This window comes from Bombus vancouverensis, chromosome 2 (genome assembly GCF_051014615.1).
Source record: "Bombus vancouverensis nearcticus chromosome 2, iyBomVanc1_principal, whole genome shotgun sequence".
In the NCBI taxonomy this organism is placed as follows: domain Eukaryota; kingdom Metazoa; phylum Arthropoda; class Insecta; order Hymenoptera; family Apidae; genus Bombus; species Bombus vancouverensis.
The window spans coordinates 11,711,830-11,731,913 of record NC_134912.1 but is presented as its reverse complement, the minus strand read 5'-3'; the positions used below and the strand labels follow the sequence as shown (position 1 = coordinate 11,731,913).

Genomic DNA, 20,084 nt, shown 5'->3' with positions numbered 1-20,084 from the left:
TTTGATAAAAGGAAAAGAGCTACAGCGTTACATATAGTGTTTTTCAATGAATATGCGAGCACAACTACAGGGATGAATTCAAATGTAAAGTAGGTGTTTATGAATCCAGAATAAGAAAGAGGAGTTTGTATAAATTGGTGGACTTTTGTTTTTATCAGTTTCAACCGGTGCTTTTCTATTTGGAACAACACTAATTCTTTAGAATCCACATTTCCAGTTTCGAAACGTTCGATCCGCCTGGTCTGAATTCGATCACTCTTAATTCGCGTTGTTGCACTCGAATCGCCTTCCAAACTGATCAGTTTGTTTAGAACATCCGCCGTTCGCGTAATCCCACTTCGATCAACTTCAGCTTGTCTCTGAACCTAGCTCCGATTTATGTTGTTCTATGGTCGAAATCTTTGAACAGAATTGTATTCTAAAGATTCTAATAATTCTAATAATTTTAAAACGTTGAATTTAATGGTTTCTTTTTTACTTTTTACTATGGAAAAATGATATTATCTTATAAACGGTCGAACGAACAACCAGGAGACTGTCGATGATTTATATTTCAGTAGTTCAAGCGTTCATTCGATCTAATTAAAGGGCGAACGAGGAAACGAAGGATTTTTATGAGAATCGTGGCTCTCTCTTCGCTCGGTTTGCAACGGCCTCGGCACGAAGTAATTTAGGTTTAACGAAGAAAGGTCGAATGTACTTCCAATGAGATAGCAGACCTTATTTCGCCAGCTGTTAATTTTACTTCCGTTAATTCGTTCATAGTCATCCCGTTTACGTAGCCATGCCGTTCCCGCTGTAAAACCGTGATGCTTCTAGAAATGGTATAATTATTCAGATAATAATGGAAATTGCCTAATAAATTGTTTTCACCGGCAGGATCTCCCTCGTAATTCAATCAGACAAGCAATATATTCTCACATTCAAGGATCCATATTTTCACATTTTTAAGTTATACTTTTATTTAGAGATTTTCTATGATACCGTCATCGCGTCGTTATATTTCTATATGCTAATTTCAAATACAGAACTTTCCATTATTTACATTAAAACTCGCCTTTCGCAAAAAAAAAAGAAAAAATAATAAGAAAACGAAGAAAAGGAATTTACTTTGTTATTCCAACTTTTTATCTCTTATACATACCAACGAAGTACAAAGTCTTCCAGTAACTCGAGCAAAACTTACATTGCCGTTTAAAAACCGAGACACAAAAGATCCTGCGGAATCAAACGAACTCGACGCGCTCTTCGATGGAACTTCGATGACGTTCGAGGGCATCGTGGCTGTTGAGTTATTTGCGTTCGCGCGACTGTAATGGTCCACGACGTAAAACCGGGAATATAATGAGTTTACGTACACCGATGAAAATAATGGTCACGACGGGTACGTGTACGGGCTCGTTAAATGAAAACTTTCGCGAGTCGTTCCTCGTGAACTGCTGTGCATAACAGTAGACAAAGGAGATCGTGTCACAATGATGAACTCGTGATTTTTTCTTCTTGCCTCTGCTTTTCCTTTTTCTTTTTTCTCCTTTTACGTTTGCTTCAGAGAAGTTCCCATCTATTTCGTCTATAATTCCAATATAAAGGGAAGGAAATTGCTGACGCGGGAATTTCACGATTCGTGAGATATTCGAACGACCGATGATCGCTGAAAGAGTCCTACTATTCGAGAAATTCCGAAAGAGAAGCCGGCATTGATTATATTCTCAAGAATGCGCGTACTCGACGGGGTCGTTAAACCCGATTTACATGGCGCGACGGAAGAAAGGTGTACGAGACGGAAACGCGTGCAATTCCATCGTGTTTTCCATCCGGATTTATTCGACCGAATACGAACGCTCGACTAATTACTCGTGAAAACAGCAATATCGTCGTGAAACGCTTTGGCGAGGCCTGACATAAACAGTTTTAACAACGTTGATTATATGGCATTCATGAAAATTGTAAACGAAGGGGTTGTTTAGGAATTTCCAAGCTTTTATTCAAATACTCGACGAAATAAATGAAAGGTGTCTGATTGATATAGGTATTTCTAATTAACTACACATCTTGAAATGAGTATGTAGAAATATTTTAGTTCTACAACCTAGGATATCTTGTTTCCATATTTTGCTTGTTTAATGACTGAGCGTTTTATCTAGTCGATTTAAGTTTCAAATTTAGATTATGGATTTGAATTTGTACAGATTGAATAAATTGATCGAATTAACTTCTCTTGATACAATGTTTACATTAAATTTATCATTATAAATATTCAGTTTATATTTTAGTTAATATTTATGGAGAAAAAAGCCAAATTCTATAATTTCCAAGAATTATCATATACAATTTGATATCACTATGCCTATTAATTATAAAAAGTAACAACGAATCGACTTCTATAGATGTACTAAAAAACGAAACACAAGACTCGCGACTAAATTTGGTTCGAAACCTCGTACAAACGAACTAATTAGAAGAACGCGTATTAATTTCGACGTTATTAATTGCCATAGACCGGAAACATTATCGGGATTCGATAAAAGTCGTTTAAAGTAAAATACTAACGTTGCCGTTGACCGAAATAAAAAAGTTCTCCGCTAAAAAAAATTTTTTACTCGAAATATTACAGCGAGCGATACCGAAGTTTCGTAAAAGTTTGTCGAGTAAAAACTACGACTATGCCGTAGTTTCACAGAGTGTAAAATAAGTTTTCGTCCATGAAAAAAGACTGTGCTGAAAACGCAGCGATCACTTTATTTGACGCTAATTGGCCACCGTCGAATCTTCTGTGCGAACAATTTGCACGCGAATTCGATTAACGTTGTTCTCTTCGGAACGATGAACGAGAAATATTTGGAAACGTGGAAACGCTCGCAATACATGACGATCGGCGACGTCATTGGAATGGTAATATTCTGACAATTGGTTTACGCTATATGAGAAAAAGAACAGGAAGATAAACGAGATATTTGCGTACGAAATGTCAATTGTCGATTACCTTCGGCTTCTTTTTCATCATCCAATGGAAACAAATTTGGATCGATTTTAATTTAATTGCTGATACATTGGGCGAGCAACATGTACATTTTAAGTCAAAACAGAAACGGCGAAATTGTGCAATATTATCGAACAAACAATTTGAAACAACACCACTACGCCACAGAGAGACACAGCAAATACTTCCTCATGATTTAAAAAATAATAGTTTGTGAATAAATCGTAGCATCTATCTGGCAAAAAGGGAGAGCGAAGAAAAAAATGTTAAACAAATCCGTAGTATTTTCTTTCATGCCTGTAATGTTAAAAAACAAAATTACAATAATATAAAATAATAAAAAATAAATGCACATGAAATGTTGCGTTATCGCTTGGTCCATAATGGTTTCGAAAAATATTGAGCATCTGATTATCTGTCCACGAACCATAATGGAGATTTCTATAAAAAAAATGACAAATACCATCACTGTTCTAAGTTTGAATTAAATCGATGACCTGTGATGAACGTCTTACACTTTTCTTGTTAGTCGCAACAGCATCCTGACGCATCGTGTTTCCAATGACTCATGAATGGTAATAGCGCGATCGTAAAGTCTTTGTCGGGTCGACGTTTTAGTCGTTAAAAGCTTTTCGTGAAAACGCGTTTTCGATTGAACCCCAGAACAATTTGCCTGTGGTGATTTGGATCCGGAACGCATGGAAGAATTTGCACGAGCCGACGCGACACCGCGTCTCGTCTGTTTCGTTGCACCGCTGATGCTTTTATCTCGAAACGATTTGCCATCCTCGTGTTCTTTTCCCTCCATTTCACGCTGTCGAATTTCCGCCTGGCATTAAGTCGTAAATAACGCCGCGAATGAACGGATCCAGATTCAGAGAAATCGCGTACCGCATTATTTACTTGCGAGCAATTGAGAATCAGCGTTCGGGCTTTCACGCGGTGTGTTGCCACGAGAAGTTAAGAGGAAACGGCCTGCGAATGGTTATAATGACCGTGTGTCTGATTTCCCTCTGGTATTTTTGGTTTATGGGGAAGCTACCGTGTTCACGGTTTCGCATGACCGCGCGAATTGAACGTGATTTGGAAAAATTATGTAGAAAATTGTACGATTAGACCTACAATTAGTGTTGAACTGTGTTATTCATGGATCATGACTGTAACATTACATTATACCATCTATTCGCCTGATCTCATTTGAAGATGAATAAGATCTATTAGATAGTCGGAAAAGTTTCTTTCGTTTTATATTATTTTATCGAATTACGTATGATCCATTTTGTTCTATCAAAGTAAAGATCACAACGTTCGACAGATTAGGTTTCATGTTTGTGTAAAGATGCATCGTTGTAAAAGACGTGTCTGTAAAAGAAAGATACTTTTCGGACAACCTAATATTTATATCTTTTTGTATACTTATCAATATATTACTCAATTTGTCTCAATATTTCTTGGGTATATCTTTAATAGCATAGTTTTCCCATAATACTTCCATTTCTCTAACATGTCTATCTAATTGCTACTACAACTTTATCTCTATGTGTGGCCATATTTGTCTGCTATATTAGCAAATATTCCCTTAGAGTTTCCACAATAGCCTGTAGTCTTTCGCAAATTAACATTATTGTTCGAAGTAAAAAGCACTTTCACGGAGTCGACCGCGACTTTCTTCATGGACTATAATCGTAAAATCCTTCCAGAAATATAGGAAGCATAGAAGGGTACTTTTGTAACGTTCCATCGTCCATCTTGGACGTAAATTCCGCGGCTAGGGTGTAACGAGTTCGCGCGAGAACAGAAATTACGCACGTACGTTATTACGTTCCGCGTGTAACGTATTCCAAACATGCACAGAATGCTCGATAACGTTCTCCTTATTGAGTACGAGGCCGCCTCCGTAGAAATACCTCAACGACAATAGAGCAAAGGTTATTAGACTGTTTTATATCATTCTTCTCCTCTCTGGCCTATATTATTTTATTTTAATCTTGTTATTGCCTTCGAACTTTCCTCGATACAATTACATTCTCAATTCTATTGTGTCGTTACAAAGAAACGCGTGAAAGAGGAGGAAAAGAGAAGAGAGCTGTGTTTTGTCTGCCTTTTAATATACTTACTCACCAGTGCACTGCAGATATTTTTTCTGTTTTTGGACAGGCGAACAAGTGGAACTTATAGATTTGTTTCGTCTATCAAATATTATAACGAGTACGCTACTTTGGATGTTTTATTGTATCTTTGAATATTATGTGTAGTCTGTACATTTTTACATCTTGAAATTTCTAAATGCATTCTGGTCATCATTTTATAGTACACCTTAGACACAAAGACAGCGAAGTCAGGTGTGACGTTTTCTTATGGAACTTGATGATTAAATCCATTTTTCTGGTTGTTTATGCAAAGAAATTAAACGATTTTCGCCAGCAGATGAACGAAAAATTGTGTATTAGAAATTAATAAAAGGATTAAATATATCTATCCCGCTTTGCGCCGTATCTTCACTCGCCAAGGAGAAACTTTCTTACGTTTAATTTTCCTCATTGTAGTTTAATCAACGCGGCCACCGCGCGGGAAACCAATCGCCTTATCGTGCGTAAGAGGCTTTCGCCGACCCTCGGTTCCGGCGCGCAAATGGGCTTGCATTCGGGAAATCGCTTCTTAGAAACGGTCGAAAGGTGTTTCCAGGCTATTAAGCAGAGCTTTAGAACGAACATCTCCGCGTAGTATGCTGCCTTTTTCTTTCCATATCCTCATGAAAAAAAAGAGGATCAAAAGGGGTGGAAAAACATTATCGTATCCCCGTGGCCATATGACATGGATATATTATGTGAGAAAGGGAGAACGTGGATATATCGCCTGTCGAATAAACGTTAAACAAGTGACAGGGATAAGTTGAATACACATTTCCTTTCTTTGCGTGGCAATATTAGAGGCAGAAGTCCTTGCGAGCTGATGCAAGTAATAATCGAACCGTATAGAAATGACTTTCGGGGTAAATGGAATGGCTGGAGAAAATTTTGTTTATGGTGATTGGCAATCGAAGTGTATTTTGAACGTGGAAATATTTGTAGAAGAACTTTGCAAATTTGATTGGAATTTACATTGGAAGAAATTGACGTTCATTGTCGGCTTCTATTACACTATTATAATACGGTCGCAGAGGATGTTACTTCTTATTTCGCGGTATAGGGATGTTAAGTATGTATTTTCATGTGACGTAGGAAACCAGTAACTACTTGCTGAAATCACCTTTCAACTCGAGTTTCGTTCACAAAGTTACATTTAAAGTAACAATGAACAATGTAGGATAAAAGGGTATCGTTTAAAATTTCATACAACGGTTAATATTCTAGATCTCTATACCAAATCTTACACATTAGTCAGAAACAAGGATTGACACAGCGAAAGCACGGGAAGGATAATTTCATCTAGCAAAATCTCACATATAGAACCAATATTCCAAATATATTTCTCAAAGGAATAAATCTTATCTCTCCGAGTAAGATATATTTACTTTCTTTCTTTCCCCCTCCCCCCTCCCCCCGCCCTCCTCTCTCTCTCTATTCATTAGTCTCAATTAATTCCCGTATTATAAAACATCTCAAGAGTCGCAGCAACTTTTTATCAGATAATTAAACTCTCTCATTTCTGAACAGAAACTTCTCGATGACAATGGCGGATCCATATTTATCCTGGAAGTTTTCGTGCCAGTTTCAACGAATATAGCTATCGATTACTAAACGTAAAGATCGATCACCGGAGAAGCTTCTTAGTTTCTCGACGTCCGTGGAGGAGTGTCGCGATCAAGACGTATACATTCGCGGGCTATTGGCGAAGCGTCTAAAGTGTCGCCGTTTCGAATCTGGGTTAACGATCGGCCATAGTTCCCCCGCGGTGGATCGAGAGTCGAGAGAAATGTCAGATAGAAAACGAGGTGGATGGAGACAGATGGAATTCGATAAAAGAATGAAAGAAGGACAAGAAGCTGGTTCACGGGGGTTGGAGGTCGCGAGGATAGTTCGGGGATGGCAGGTCCGACTATAAAATTGCGCGTTTTCCGTTCGAAGGCTCATCGATCGGTTCGCTGCACGTTTCCGGCGAGCAGAGGCATCGTTACTCGGACAAAAGCTCAAAGCCCCCGCGAAAACGAATTCTGTAACTCTTCCGGATGCTGAAGCTCTTACGGATCCCGGACGCCAAATGGTATCAGCCGTTTATGAAATGGGATAGGTCGGCCCTGGCTGAAATTACCGAGAAGAGATTTTTACGATTCCTCTAAACATCGTTCTCTCTTCCCCTTTTCCTCGGGCTCTCCTCCCTTTCAAGATTTCGAAGATTCTTAACGCCTTCCAAGTTGTTACCCTCCTTCTCGCTCTTTACGAAATTGGCACACGATCTGGAAGATACGGAGGATGAAAGGAACTGATAATAGAAAGTAGGAATTACGTCGCGCTTTTATGAACATAATTTTGACTCTCACGCTAGAAAATTATTTAGGGTACACGAATGTTTGTGATGTAATTTCTCTGTTACATTTTTCTTATTATTTTTTTTTTTTTTTTTTTGCTTATCACTGATTCTGGAATGCTACAATGTCTTTTTCGAATTACCAAACGTTACGTTGGAAGTTTTTCAAGTTTGACGTGATTCTCACACGTTTTATATAAAATTCGTATGTTAAAATAAGCTTGGCTATATGTGATAAATTGAATGATAAAAGGAAAATAAAGTGCGTTCGATTTAGTTTAATTAGAATTTTTTCATGCTGATATTCGATTCGTGATAGTTGTTCGAGTTCCTAGAGATTTTATTTCGCCAGTTTCGTGAAGTTGTAAAAGTTCATGGTTAGTTGCAAGTATATACGTTACCAATTGAATATCGGACGAGAACGTTAGCCGTGTTTTCCGCATCTTACGGAACTAACTCTCCTCATTCCCGGAGCAATACTTGCATCCGTAGCTTGTAGTTAGATATTTTTCTTTAACGTTACTGCTTTAAGTAAATGCGCTCAGTGTTCGATTCGATTTCTACGTTGTTCTAGCTATCCTTCTTGAAGCGATGACTAGAAATGCAGTCTTTCAAACTTCTTTTGTTTTGTTGTTGGAAAAACTTAGAAACGAAGAGATATCGTATTTCTTTATTTAATGCTTCATAAATTAATGTATATTCTGTAGAGACAATGAAACACGATAGGTCGTGCATTTTCAGTTAATTTTCTTAAAAATCTACTTGTTATACTTGATGAGATTTCTTTGTCAGCGTTACCCCTATTATCCCTGGTACCTTAATGAGCTTTCCTCGCTTTATTTTCATTATGACGATAAGAAAGGTTGATCGATGTTTGCAGAAGAAAAGGTCATTAAATATTCTGAAACAATTATTAATTTCCATCACTATAATCGTGACAGTCGTGTATCGTTACAGAGTTAAAGAAATTTTGTTATATACGTATTTCACATAATTGACACGATATACGTGTGTACGTAAAAAGCTTGTATGGTAAATACTTTCTAATACTTTCAACTACTTTCGTCAGCGGCTGTAATTACACTTCATCATATATACAGCTAAAATCTATTAATTTCAGAAATCACTCAAGAAACTCTTCTCGGTACCACTCTTCGAAATCCTTTCCACATCGACTTTCGCAACAAACAGCGATTGCAAATGCCTCAAACAACCTACCAATCATCCGAAATATTATAGTTCGTAGCAGCTCGTTTTTATTTGGTTCAATCAACCATAAGATCACTAAAGAAGTTATCGATGTACAGCGTGGTTGGCGAACTTATTAAATATTTGCCACGCTTCACGGTCTTCTACTCGACCCTCGAGTTTCCGCAAGGATTATGCTTTCGATGGCTGATTCTGTAACAAACACGCGTGCCTTTGATCGCGAGTCGATGATGAAACGTTGGAACAGCGCCACGTCGCGAATGCTTTAACACACGCTCGTCGAATTCCCTCACCGGCTCGTTAGAAACGCGTCGCGGCACCAAATTGGTCGAAACGAATCCTGATATTCTTCTTAACGTAATAACTGTGCGTTCGTCAAGGTGTCGGCTGTAGGGTAAATCGAACCGTCAGCTTGATCTCTGGAACTTAAGTACTTCCTATTACTTATCGCAACAAGTCGCTTTACGACCGATGAATTTAATGACCAACAGGTCGTCAAACTTCACGTGTCTCGCCACGATGGTATTAGTACGGGTGGTATAGCTGGTGGAAATTCTTTCTCTTTCTGTTTGTCGTAGGTAGAATACCTTTGTTAGTTTTGAGATTAGCACGAGGTGGTTAAGGGAATGCTTCGTCGTAAATTTTCATTCGAAATTCATCGATGAGACTTTCCTGAATGATATTGTGGTTAAGAAAATTGTATTGATAAAGTGTAATTGGGAAAAGAAATTGTTGGAATGTGTACATCATTGCACAATAATTCATCAACTTACGTTTAATGTCAGTGAATTGACAAGTTAGAGGCTTGCAAATATGTAATGGTACCTCCAATAGTTAAATTATATTTATTGAAATAGAAGAGAAGATATAGGTTTGATATTCAAAAGTGTCAAAGTTTATTATTATTGAATATGAATTTATTGCAGGTTTGGAGAAAAATTTGGTTTATAGTTAGTTCTTGTTGATTTACTTAAATTATTGAAAAGTGATGCTGCTTCCTTATTGCGTAGCCACTTCAATCTATAAATTATAGATCACAGACTTCTCTTTTATAATGTTACTTTAAATAAGATTGTTACATGATGTGTAATTTGTAAAAATTACTTCCAAAATTGTATCTGTTTTATTATCAAACCTGTTATCATTACAGAAGAAAATATATTAATATCGATAATTTGTAATTTGTGAAACGTAACTTTGAAACATAAATAGATTCGATGGCAGAATCGTGTTATGGAAATCGTGGAATTGAATTTCTGAATCTCCAAATAGCGTTATTTGACATAATACTCGAAATAATATATCACTGACTGGCATCGATGTATTAATTGCGAACGATTTCGATCGCTATTAAACTTTCTAAATGGACGATGATTTGAAACGTTTGAGAACTCGAAGAGGTTAATTCGTGTGATCGAAGTGATTTATTGTTTATTGCTGGCAAATCGAATTGCTGGACAAGATTCAGGCTCTTTCATATCTGTCATTGCCGGGTGAATGCTCCGACCGATTAAACTGTTCGAATTGCCTACAAATCCTTTTTCTGTAGGTTTGATATTGACAGCAGTTATCTATCGATATACTTAATAAATTCGCAGTTCAACATAAAACAAAGTATACCATTGAAAAATTTTAACAAATTCAAAACAAGAGGGAAAACGACGCGAAACATGTAGTAAATAAAAAATGGCTTTTTCCATGCTTCACTATTACAAAATATAACATTGACACTTATCTAAATTCCTAAAATTCTTTACGATTGTATGACGCTCATAAAATGTAAGAAGTGTGAAAAATGTGATGGAAAAAATATCAACCAAATAATACATAAAATGTATTCCCTCAGAATTTTTGAAATTTCTTAAATTTACTTACCAGTCCTTCTATTTCTGTTTGCATCCGAGTATGCTTCACGGAAATTGAAGAGGGAGATAAAACCATCGGGAAACAAGAATTCCAAGATTCCAAAAGATCGTACATTCGATAGCAACCCAAAATCAAAACCGTCGTTTCTTCTGTTCCCAAATCGATAAATTCCATCTTCCCTCTACCTAGTAACGAGCACGATTCGCAATAATATTACGGAGGGACGTCTCTTCTGATCTGGAATTTCGCTGGATTCCCTCTACCATTACGTAATAAAGTGAGCAGCAAGTTATTCGAAATCCTACCCGTCGTCGATTATAATTATTAGAATCATCGATGTTCCCGAGGAACAGAGAGTGCAGAAAGGGGCGAGCCGACAACTTGGAAATTGCATGCTCCAGATGAACTTTGTGCGACGAGAAACTCGATCTAACATTGATTATTCGAAAGTTGCTAATTCGTAGTGGTTGAAATGCTTCGATTTATTCGGTGGAAGCAGCGAATACCGCGGAATGCTGGGAAACAGTAGAACGAAGTTGACATTGCAATTACATAGACGTCGATAGGGTTGCAAAATTAATTTAGCGACGAGCTAAAACGCGTCCTCTCTCTCTCTCTCTCTCTCTCGTTTTCTACCGCTCGCCGATGATTCTGTACGGTAAAGCACCGGGTAAACTCGTTTTCGCGAGAATGACTTAATTTTAATCCTAGATTGACCACTTTGATCGAACATAATTCGTGCACTCTCGTTTTTTCTCTATTGCCACGAGATCTTGTAGGATTAGAATACTATCTGAAAGTTTTATTATACATTTCATTCTCTAAATGTTCTGTTCTTGTAGTGATATATTATCTTCGTTAACTCTTTTGACGTTTTTGGAAGAATACTTTCTAAGGTAAATTTTAAAAAGAATACTGGATTGTTATAATTTTTATAGCATCGCTGAGCTCTATTGAGGCTATATATCCCATTAAAAATATTTGTTTTCGAATTTTGAGTATATCGTAGTATTGTATTTTATGTTAGTATCGTAGGTTATCGAATTCTTTAAAGATAATTAAACGTAACTTCCTCAGACAGTGCGAAGAAAAGAAACTAGAGAATCCAGGCTTTAGAAGTTAGAAACCGGAAAAAGTGTATAACACGGAAGACATTCTCACTTTGAATCATTTATTTAAGAACGATTCCGCATAGACTACTTGAAATTGTAAATAATTTGGCGCTAATTAAGAGAATAAAAATTATCATTTTTTTATGTTTAACTGACGGCATAAGCAATTAAAAATAACTAAAATTACAATTAATTATTATAAGATAAAATGAGTATTTCTTTGTCCGAAAATTACTTCGTTCAACCAGTCGTGTTCTCCAATTATATCCTCGAACGTAAGTTCAAACGAATTCATTCCGTGTTACAAAGAAAATCTTTTTGCCTTTAACTTTTTCCATTAGCCACCACCTTCGCATCTCTCTTCTCGTTTCATCCTTTTCTAGCTTTTCGCTCTATCCCTGTCTAAAAAGTTCCGTGGAGCGTGTCTTTTGACACGGAAGAAAGATAGTTTCTTGTCGCGAGAGAAAGCGACCGCCGCCCTGTTACAATCCGGAAAGAAATTAAGTCCGTAATGTTGTTTAGACGAAAAACTGGGACATGAAAAGCGAGCATCGCATTCGACTTCGTAGGATATAGTCGTATCTGCTTCTCTTTCTGTCTCGTTCGCTCCACCACTAAACTGCTTATACAAGTTGCGTTCACGGTAGCGAATTTAATTTATTCTCCCCTTCCACCGATCACTGTTAAACGTGCAGCACGTGTCTGCGTCCCCGAACCCCTTCTATGCTTGAGCGAGCCACGAAAACACGTGTAACGCGTGCTCTGCGGCTACGAAACAATTGCGGAGAGTGTAGAGTCAATGAGACGTTCCTTTCCGATTAATCAAAGTTTCCTTGGACTTTTGAATTACTGTGAATATCAGAGATTAGAGTATCGAATTTTTGAAAACTTCTCGATATAACCACTGTACAGTGCGCCGCAAGCAAACATTTGCACATCGTTTTCTTAATTTTGGAGATCTATGTTTGAGCCGTTTAGAGGCCACGTTGATCAAACGTGTAAATGTAAAAGCAGAGAATGATGATGAGAGATGATGTTACGAAGACCATTTTTCATTATATGTATTTTCTATATTAACCTTGGAATTTGTTATTAGTTATATCATTTTGTTGAAATAAACGAACTCATGGGCGTAAGTTATTTGTTTTTGAAGAATCGAAGATTAAAACGTGTATTTATCTAATGCGATTGAGAAATTAATAGAAAGTTGAGCTAATGAGCTTAGCTTCTGAGAAAATCATTCTTGATTTATATCGGGTGGATTGGAAGTTCTAAAAAAATAGTATGGTATAATATACTCAATATATTAATGCAAACCAGCATTCCAACAGTCCTGGAAATACCAGTCATTGAACGCAAGGAATCCAATAACTTGCGTTGACCGAGTAAATTTTTCTATCTGAATACCGGATTATATACATATATCGAAGAATAAATTAACCATTGATATCTCAGGCGCCGCGCTATCCTCCAATTACATGTGTAGCCATCTTTTTTCTTCGGCCGAGGAAATCATGAAATCGTGAGCGCGGATCACGATTCCACGGCCGTGAATTTTACGGGAACGAGGCCATAAATAACCGAGGACACCGACGTGTATCTGGCTCCCGCTGGGCTGAATTTCGCCTCGGCTCCGATAATTAATCGATATCGTGGAATTACGAGCTCGATATTATACCGATACTGTTGGGCACGCATACAATGTACAGTGATCGAGGAACTGGTGGGTCGAGCCACGCGAAAGATCGGGATTAATGAAGATACTGCAGCGAAATCTGAAGATGCAATTACTGACAGAACAAATCGGGGATAATCTTGATTACGATCTACATCTGCTCTCGTACGTAACATCACGGATTGCTAATTAATCGAGGTCTCCACCTCTCTTTCGCTCTCTCTCTCTTTGCTGCCTCGATATCTGTTAGCCTTTTGCCTGTTCCTGGACCACTGGTCGCCAGGTATCGAGACGTTATCGTTTTAATACCGTAATAAACCAAGCGTATGTTCATTGATGGCATGTACCGCGGTGCAAGAACCGACCGTAAGCACTGGAATGTCGCAAAAACGATCGAAGACACGCGGAACAACGTGCTCGACGTGTTAACAACAGGAATGCAGTCCAATTTTTGCACTGACGCGCGAGAGCGCGCGCGCGGGTGCACGCTTGGCAAGTCGCCATCTACGTGCACGTCATTTCATATCGGTCCTTGTTGCTAGCTATCTGGCAAGACGGTAATAACGTCTCCTTCCTTATCTTTCCTGCCCTGTCTTCCTCTTCCTCCCTTCTTTCCTTTTCCCACCTTTCTTTTTTCTTTCCTATTTTTCGCGCATAGAACGACCTGTTCCTACTCAGCTCGCATCTTCTCATGGTGATATCGAAGAGGTGAAAATGTTTCGCGATACGGTGGCTATTTTCAGCTATTCCGTTTGCATGATTAGTTACGCGACGAGACGTTTCGATCGAGCATAACTTGATTTTTTCTTAATTATTGGCGATCGAGAAATGTTCTAGAATCGCTGTACGGGAGCAAATATTCCGTTACATTAGATTTGTTTTATTTTCTCCTTTTTTTTCCTTTTCTTTTTCTTTTCAATAAAATGTTTTTTGGCGTTCCAGGTAACATCAAGACGAAGGTTATGTTGGATGTGGAGTCGAAGAGAGGATACTGGCTGACGGTGTACGCGCAGGATCACGGAGTGGTTCCTCTGAGTTCGAGTTTGCAGGTTTGTGCAATGCGGAAGATAAATTACATGTTTAATGTATTATACTGTCCCGAGAAATATCTTCGTGTTTCGAAATTTTTGATTGTTCACACTCAGACAGTGAAAATGGGAACAGGCAGAGAATACATTGCCACAACAATTAACGTGGATATATTTCCTAAATAATATTGGTTTGTTGAATAAGTCTTAACGAAAAAGAAAGAAGGAGAAATAATTAATCTTTGAAAAATATTTTCTGGGACACCATAATATCAAAAATTCGAGAGAAGTAGTAGAATTTACTTAAATATTTTGTATTTTGAGAATATTATAGCAAACGTACAGTAAAACTTTGGGTATTTATGAATTTTTCGATTTAATACAATTTCTTGCTAATTCCTCGGTAAAAAAATCTGTGTTTCGATCAATGATCAAGGAATTATTATAAAATTAATGCTTGTAACGTCGTTTACGTTGAACTATAAACACTGCCATTACATTTTTGTCATTGTATCGGAAAAATATCACGAACGACTATTTATTTCGTACTTTCTACGTGCATAAGCTCCTAGTAGCGAAACGATGGCTAGTCAAAGAACTAATTTTCTCTATCGACCGCTACAAATTTTTCGTATCACTTATCTCCCACCATAATATTGCAACATACATTGCGCTATTGGAAAAAGGCTTTCTGTTACCGACGTGACGCAAAGAGTTTAATTTACGGCACTTTTATAATTGCGTATATAGATAGAAATTTCACTAGTGATTTAACATGACCAGCTAAAATCTCATCGTGGACACTGCAATGCACTATAATCAATACTGTGAATTTTTATTATATACGCCGCAACTGATATTGTAGAAAATAATCAAGATAAGGAAATGAGAATTCAGTAATAATACTGTCCAACGTTGTGAAATAAGATTATTAACGAATTGTTTAAAAATACGCTCTCTAATAATATGTATTCACTTTAAACTACGATTTTAGTCTTATACGTAGTATCTATAGAAGATTAATACAGGAAGTGATACATTAATTACTATAATTTAAACTTCAAATATTCCTGCTCTTTTCGCTTCATTTCACATTAAAATCAATTTCCTCGATTACATTCTTCGACGAATAAAATAGAAGTTCACGAATGTACATTTCATAACTTACACATTCAACGGTAATCGATAGAAAGAATAAATTATTCCAGGAATCTTTCAAACGATACCTTTTAGCAATTATTTATTCCAAACGAATTGCGCCAATAATTTTGTACCGATTAAAATTCAAAACTGATCATTTTCGAACAGAATTTATCTTAATCTCTGCTGTTTTGCACGCGTGATACAATATAATTCCCATTTCTCAAAGTTCTGCTATACTCGATGCTGAAAAATCCGCCCACAACTCTAGTTTACAAAAATATGGCAATTTTTTTTCCATTTTTTCGCAAACGCACAGTAGCGAGGACTTATCTACCTCTCGTAAATAATTCACAGCCGATTTTCGTGCAGGTGTACGTGGAGGTGCTGGACAGGAACGACAACACCCCGTTGACTGAAGTTCCAGTCTATTATCCATCGGTTCTGGAGAACTCTCCGGCAGGTGTGAGCGTTCTTCAAATCCAGGCGTTCGATCGCGACGTCTCGCCCCAACAATTCACTTTTTCCATCACCAGCGGCAATCCGGAAGGTTATTTTCTCATCAACTCCACCACCGGTAAGTTCCACATGGTCAGTCAGAAAAGAGCCAATATCTTGTCACAGAATCGAAATAGATTGGCTACAACGGTCCTTGGCTGTAACGAGATCAATTTGCCCTTCTATGAATGAGGATTTTAATAACGACAATTCGAAAATAAATCAGAGCAAGAAAATAAGTTCGAGCTTTTTGAAATTTCAATCAAGAAATGTGGATTGAAGAAGATGGGAAGATATCAACATCAGAATTATTGGATTGCTCAAAATTCATGATATTTCCGAGTTATTTTATAGGTCTATAATACTGCATTTTCGAAGATCTGAATAATTTTTCGGAAAATATATTTTCTTACTGCGTTATGTGTCTTTTCATGATAGCAACTTCTGTATTTTAATAGTCGATAGTTCTAGTACTAACGTAAAACACTTGCTCGGTTGATACATTCGTATTTGAATTTATCGAGAAAGAAATTTTAATAAATGTTTGACTTGGACGATGGCTCCGATTAAACGTAATGGGTGGTAGTTTCGCCCTCAATCTATTTAATAATGGCGTTCTGTCACATAGATTGACCCCTGTCAGTTCTCGCGATGAATTAAAGAGATAGGAGCTAGTTGAAGCGAATGCATATCGTAACGATGAATTGGCATAAAGACACAAGGCATGGTTTAAACTGCAGCGAACGATAATAAAATTGCACGTTACCTTCGTTTAATTTTTATCATTGAGCTCGAAAGTTTCAATTTGCTTTCACTTCTGAGTATCACAATAGTCTGGTTTTATAGCTCTTTGTGAACAATAAATTTTAATTATAGCCCGTAAGTTATTTATATTTGACGGCTGGCGCGAGATTCTCTCTCTCTCTCTCTCTCTCTCTTTCTCTCTCGTTACATCATGAAACGATATTTTGATCATGATGATGTACAGTCTATTTCCCAACGCTTTCTGACTATTAATATTTTAATTCCACTTCACATAAAATTTTCGATCGAAAAAAGATCTCGATATTTGAAACATCTTTATCTCTTCATTCGTGTCTTTTTAACAGCTCTGTCTTTTCACTGTCAGGATACATATGTAATTTCGATTGCAAACCTGCCATTACGAGCTCTCCTAATTAAAGAGCTTAAATATCAAAGATGAAGAGTCAGGCAGGAAATTATCGACGCTGCAGGCGCGCGCCAATTTTAACGCTTCGAGCATGAAGCTCTCCATAATATTCCAATAAACAAGATTTATTCGCTGCGATTCGATATTTCCATATCGCTTAACGGTAAATTGACGATTAGAAGAAAGATTCGATTTAATGAAGATAGCAATAACCGGGGCCACTTGTACGAAGCCGACGCTCAAATTAAAAGTCCAATTTCACCCCTCTGGGTTCATTTGAAAGTCTGATTTAATCGGTCGCTGGCCCGCCAAGATTATTCACCGAGGGTCGAATCGAATTTGTATCGCAAATTGTCCCGCATTAAAATTGATTCTCACTCGTCTGGTGTACGCGTGCCTATTTACGCGCAGTATCATCGCCCTTTCATCTTCAGTTCCACTTTTCCACACCCCCTGATCAGTAATATAACCGCGTCCCGCTACTTTCTTCTCCTTTTCCTTTCAATAACGAGTTTCTGACTTTTCATCGTTTCGTAATTTCGCGGGCTAACACAACCGTTCCACCAGAAACGATGAATAATGAATGGCGCGGCTTGATCGGGCGAATTTGCATACGTTATCGCGTAAGTCGAAAACAATGACTCCGACGCTTCCGCTTCTGTGACGCGAGTCACTTTCCCGGAACATAGAAGACCAGAGAAAAGGGGAAACTGCTAATAAATAATGATTGACGGTTTATTAATGGAGCGAAATTATAGGGAGATAACGAGGTAGGATAATTCTGAACGCGCAGTGTGGATATTAAATCCATTTTAATACTTCGATAATGTAAAAAAATAACGAATATCTCGGAAAATAATTATTTCTTTATGTTTATGATTGTGTCTGCATTTCTGATATCGCATACGAAACATTCGTACCATTAGTATTTTATAGTAAATAAATGTCGATAGTTGTATTGCTTATGATGATGTTTAAGACAGATATTTATAGCTTTTACAGTTTAGCTTGATAATAACCTTCGAACGAATAAATCTTGGAGATGAAAATCGAGAGATCGTTTCATTCGTTTTCTTCGTCATCCCAATTTTCTGCAAGAAATTCGCAATGGTTAATTACAAAACGGGCAAACGCGGAACGAAAGTCTCTGCAAATCGGAATTACACATCATTCATTCAATCGGTGTACGTTCACCTCGCAGCGGCATCGCCTTTCCTCCAGAAGTTTCGTAAGCGGTCATTTATTCCCAGTCATCTCGAAGATCGATGGGAGGCGGTGCGGAAAATTGCTTACACCGGTAGAAGACGGCTTGTAATTAAAAAGTCGACCGTCCGCTGATTCGTATTCATCAGTCTTCCCGAGCCACGGGAAACTTTCCACGGTTCTTGGATTGTCGGCCCAGAAATTACGAAAAGACACCTCTACCTTTTTCCTTCTCTTTCTTTTTTTGCGTTCGATAAGGGGAGAAAAATGTACGCGTCGAGGACGAACTGGGTGACCGAAGGAAACTGTAGAACGAAACGAAAAACGAGCTAGAAGAGTCGCCATTCGATGCTCGTACGAGTGGAACGCCGGTCAATAAAAAATGAGTCGTATCTCGTCGAGTGTCGTTGGGTTATCGAACAATGATTCCGCGTTGGTCCGCGAGAAATGGTTCTTCATCTTCGATTTCTGTGGCGCATTCACACTGTGATAAGAAGCCTACGGATTTTTCTGTCATTTCGTGTCTCTATGAACTAGAGAAATCGAACCTGTAGGTAGAGATTTGTTCCATTTGTTTTTTTAATAATATAAATCGAGAGGATAAAAATTTGTCTAAAAAGAATTTCTCTGTTGAGACCAGTACGAATTGCGATTTATGGTAACTTATTGATAACGTCAGCAACGATTCAGAAAATCATGTGATATATAAAAGTGTCATATAATTAACGAGAAAACAGAGTTTCGAGTGAATCATTGAGAAATACAGACATTACCATAGTCCAGTTGTCCAGAAAATATTTTGAAAATTATTATTATTATACGTATAAGATATAGCCTTTTTTAAATTTAATAAGCAAAATTCTGCCTGCAATCCACGAATCGTACATAGCAAATAATTTAAACACTTTGAACATTCTATACATTTTCGTACCTAGATGTCCCATAAATTACATAAACATTCGCAATCTCTAGCGTTGCTACCGATCGTTTCGTATATTCATATTTTCTAGTTTATTTCTTTCCTTTCGATAGAATTTGATATAGGTATCGTTGCCACGTTGAAAAGTCACTGATCCCACTTTTGTTTCATGGAATGAACGATGTTTCGATTGGCCGAATGGCTTGAAAATAAATCGTACTCCATGATTCACAAAGTATCTCGCACGTTCGCTGTATCGCACGTTTCGATGCACGTACCGACGATTCCAAGAGGTTGTTCGCTGGCCCGGATTGAAGTAGATGAAGAGAGTCGGCTTTTTGCTAGGTGAATACCTCGATGCGTGAAGTGGATCTCGGATTGGGGTGAGGTTATGATCCTTATTTATGTGAAATCATGATGAGATTGAAACGATGAAGATGTTGAGAACCGTGTGCCTGCTGGAGATCGAATTTAAAAGTAAATCTTTTGAATTTATACTTTCGCTTCTTTACTCTTTATATTCACCAGACTAGTCACAGCTGACCTACATTTTTTAATGAAATTTGTGAGAGATTAGAAATTCGACTTTTTGATCCTTTAACCTGGGAATATACAGAATCCTGGTTTTTTTATTTCTTCGTCGTGTCAAACATTAAATAATATTTTATACTAACTTCATAATTCACTATTTTTTTTTGTATTTTTTTAATGATTAGTATTCTCACCATTTAATATTTTTTTTAAAGAGTGGTTATATAATCAGTCGATCCACCTATAATATTCAAAAGCTGAAATAATTAAAATGCTTGATTCAAA

At 37.4% G+C, this 20,084-nt stretch overlaps 1 protein-coding gene across 7 annotated transcripts in view; it reads left to right on the top strand.

Annotated features, from left to right (window-relative positions):
• kug (FAT atypical cadherin kugelei) overlaps positions 1-20,084 on the top strand; it is a 500,026-nt gene that overhangs the window by 417,808 nt on the left and 62,134 nt on the right. For all 7 annotated transcript variants that reach the window (XM_033345501.2, XM_033345500.2, XM_033345498.2 and 4 more), the window contains 2 exons: positions 14,252-14,358; positions 15,850-16,054. In XM_033345501.2, the coding sequence (XP_033201392.1) occupies positions 14,252-14,358; positions 15,850-16,054 (312 nt within the window). The remainder of the gene's footprint in view (positions 1-14,251; positions 14,359-15,849; positions 16,055-20,084) is intronic.